The sequence below is a fragment of the Lytechinus pictus genome, chromosome 4 (assembly GCF_037042905.1).
Source record: "Lytechinus pictus isolate F3 Inbred chromosome 4, Lp3.0, whole genome shotgun sequence".
Taxonomy (NCBI): Eukaryota; Metazoa; Echinodermata; class Echinoidea; order Temnopleuroida; family Toxopneustidae; genus Lytechinus; species Lytechinus pictus.
The window spans coordinates 8558837-8561849 of record NC_087248.1 but is presented as its reverse complement, the minus strand read 5'-3'; the positions used below and the strand labels follow the sequence as shown (position 1 = coordinate 8561849).

The window sequence follows — 3013 nt, the reverse complement described above, 5'->3', positions numbered from 1 at the left end:
CTGCACATTACAAAAATAAAAAGTAGAATATACATGTATTTCAGTTTTCAGTGGGAGAATGACCTATGGAAAGAGGTATAAAACTGAGGATTTCCAGAGGCATTATAGAAATATATGCCTTACTTGTGTACATTAAAAACATACAAACAAGTACAATTAAAAGTATCACTAAAAATATTTTCTTGATTTACTACAGTAACTGCCACAAGTAGTTTCATATGGTCAAAGCCATGACAGAAAAGATAACTTCCCAATTTGTAATTCATATATTGTTTGAATGTAAAAGAAAACTTACCTATAATATTGCCTACGCATTTTAGTGTTTAACATATATAAGAATATAAATTAAAATCAATAAAGGTAAAGAAAGATTGCAACATCCCACACAAGTCTAATGCAGTGTCAAAATGACAATGAGATTTTGAAAATATGCATTTCCAAAATGAATTTCCAATGATTACTTACTATGAGCTATTTCAACCTGTCGCCTTGTATCACCCAGAGCTGAGAAGAGATCTAGTTTAAGTCTGGTTTCTGCACTAAGACTATTTTCCAGCTGAGCTGTTTTATCTTGCATGGCAACCAGGGCATTCATCAGCCTCTCGTTATTACTCTGGATTTCCTGACGCTCCCGGAGCTGCGGAGGGGAAAAATTCAATTCTCAGAGTTACAAGCGCATCTGCCAAATTAAAATCTTGGAGGACCACAGATATCTGTTCAAAAATTTGACCTCACAGAGATAAGTGACAGGATTGCATATTCTTGTCTAAAAAAAAATGTTTGGATTAATAGGTGAATATTCTTCTTATCAAAGGTCGATTTAATCAGAGTCTACTGTCATTATCAAATCAAATTGAAATTGAATTCCATTAAAGGGGTCTATATTATATATCTATGTGTATCTGAGTGTATACATGTATATGGATTTTTACAGATGTCTTCGGATCGACCTCATGTCACTATCTGAAAGAGGCAGCTAAAATGTTGAATCAGTTTGAACTTTGAAACCCAACAATATAGCTGGATTACAAACACACAGGCGTTGTGAAATGAGTCAATGTTCGACCATCATCAAACCCATTATAAGCTAAAGCCATTAATAATTCAAGATACAAAAGACACATTTAATAATTCAAAACATTTCAAACAATACAGATTCATTACTGTCTGTGTTATAAAGGCATCTATACTATGTACTGATTATTTCATCAGAATGTGCACATGGGTATAGCATTAAGATTGACATCTTAATCATTGTGCTTTTATCTATACAGATAGAGAAATTGTTACCATCTGAGAATGTACGTTAAAATTCCTTTGCAAATATTCTTTTACTTTTCTTTATGAGATCACAACAAAAAGGTTTGTGAACAATTAAAAAAAATCATACTTTCAGCTGCAGTATCCATTAAACTTTGATACTATTAAAAAGAAAGAATGATGCTATGATATGCAATGCCATAACTTACCTCAATCTTTTGTTCTAAATCCCGTAATTTATCCCCTTTGTCTCTCGTTTCTTTCAATAAATGCTGAATCTCGCTTTCCTGGTCTTGGCGTCTCATACGACAGTTTTCTGTGCACTCATCTACACCACTGTGTCAAACAAAACAAAAAGGCAAAAGATACAAACGACTACAACAGACAGACAAAGACATACATTCATTAGATATTGAGATTTCATTGTGGACATTAACATCAACTTTTTTTTTGCTTATGTGGACATATCACACTTTTCGAAGTGCACCAATCAAAAAGTGAATACTAATCCAAATGATTGGATGAAAACAAAGACATTACAAGGGGAATTTTTGCTAGTGGTGATGGGCGCCCACTAGCATTTAGTAAGTAAAACTTTGCACAGTGCAAGTGGCTGTGTATAAAACATATGGGGAAAATGAGAGGGGGTTTGAGAGAGGGAACAAGGGCGGTGCATGGGGATAATTCCATCTTTTCTTTCCCAGAAACCTCTAAAAAAATTGAAGACAAAAAACTTAAAATGACACAATCACCTATTCCTTCACCCTTCCACCATTTCCCTCATACATGTATGTTATGTACACAACCAAAACTGGTGACCAGTACGTCAAGTCTACTTACTCAACGCTGTCAGACGCTCTTCCCAAGCGTTTCATTCCACTAGTAGTGTCTTTGATGATAATGTCCACATGAATGGGCATTCACTTTTTTTTTTCCATATACCAATACCTCAAGCAGTTTAGAACTGTCCCAATGCTATCTTGTGTGGAGACTGATTCCTAGCTGATAGGATTTACATGGATTAACCCTTATTTAACCCCTCAACAAATTTTGCCGCTACGCCACCTTTTTACGCAATATTTTGTAAATGCATGTCGGTCCCAAAATTGCTCAAAAACGTGATTACCTGTACGTGTACAAAGTCAAAGTAAATTGTGTTTTTCAACCAAAAATCATAAATGTATGATTATTTCTACTTTTGTTGGTTTGGATGGATTTATTTTATGTTATTTATGATCGCAAAAGGGTCCTCGACAAAGTTCATCGAAAACAACAATAAAAACAAAGGTTTGAAAAACAAAGAAATACATAAGAAATAAAAAAACAATAAGACACATAATAAATTAATTATTTTTCAGCAATTTTTTTTTGTAGATTTTTGTTAGAAATGTAAAAATCTATATGTTCACCAAAAATTAGCATTCTACTAGCTTTATAAATGGCTTATTATATTCACTCGCGTTCGTAATCACTCGCGTCGGGTTGGTAATCACACGCGTTTTTTATTTTTGGCGATTTTTTTTTTTTTCGGTGCGATTTTTTTTCTAACGGTGTCTTCAATGGGACAAACGTACTGGAAAAATAAAATGAAATTGAAATTCGAGTTTCGTTTTATTTTAAGCTGGTAAGTGCCTTAAATAAAACGTTCTCGACCACTGTTTAAGATAACAAGCAAATTTTGACTACTGTTTTAACATAATCACATTCCACATCTTAAATCTTAGAGCCATAGGCGGCGGAAGCGGGGGGGGGC

The 3013-nt window shown here is 34.0% G+C and overlaps 1 protein-coding gene across 1 annotated transcript in view; it reads right to left on the bottom strand.

Moving 5' to 3' along the window:
* Positions 1-3013, bottom strand: part of LOC129259078 (macoilin-like) — a 31405-nt gene that overhangs the window by 6796 nt on the left and 21596 nt on the right. Inside the window, exons 9-10 of the mRNA XM_064098309.1 lie at positions 1470-1596; positions 466-637 (exon numbers count right to left, since the gene is read on the bottom strand). Coding sequence (XP_063954379.1) covers positions 466-637; positions 1470-1596 — 299 coding nt within the window. The remainder of the gene's footprint in view (positions 1-465; positions 638-1469; positions 1597-3013) is intronic.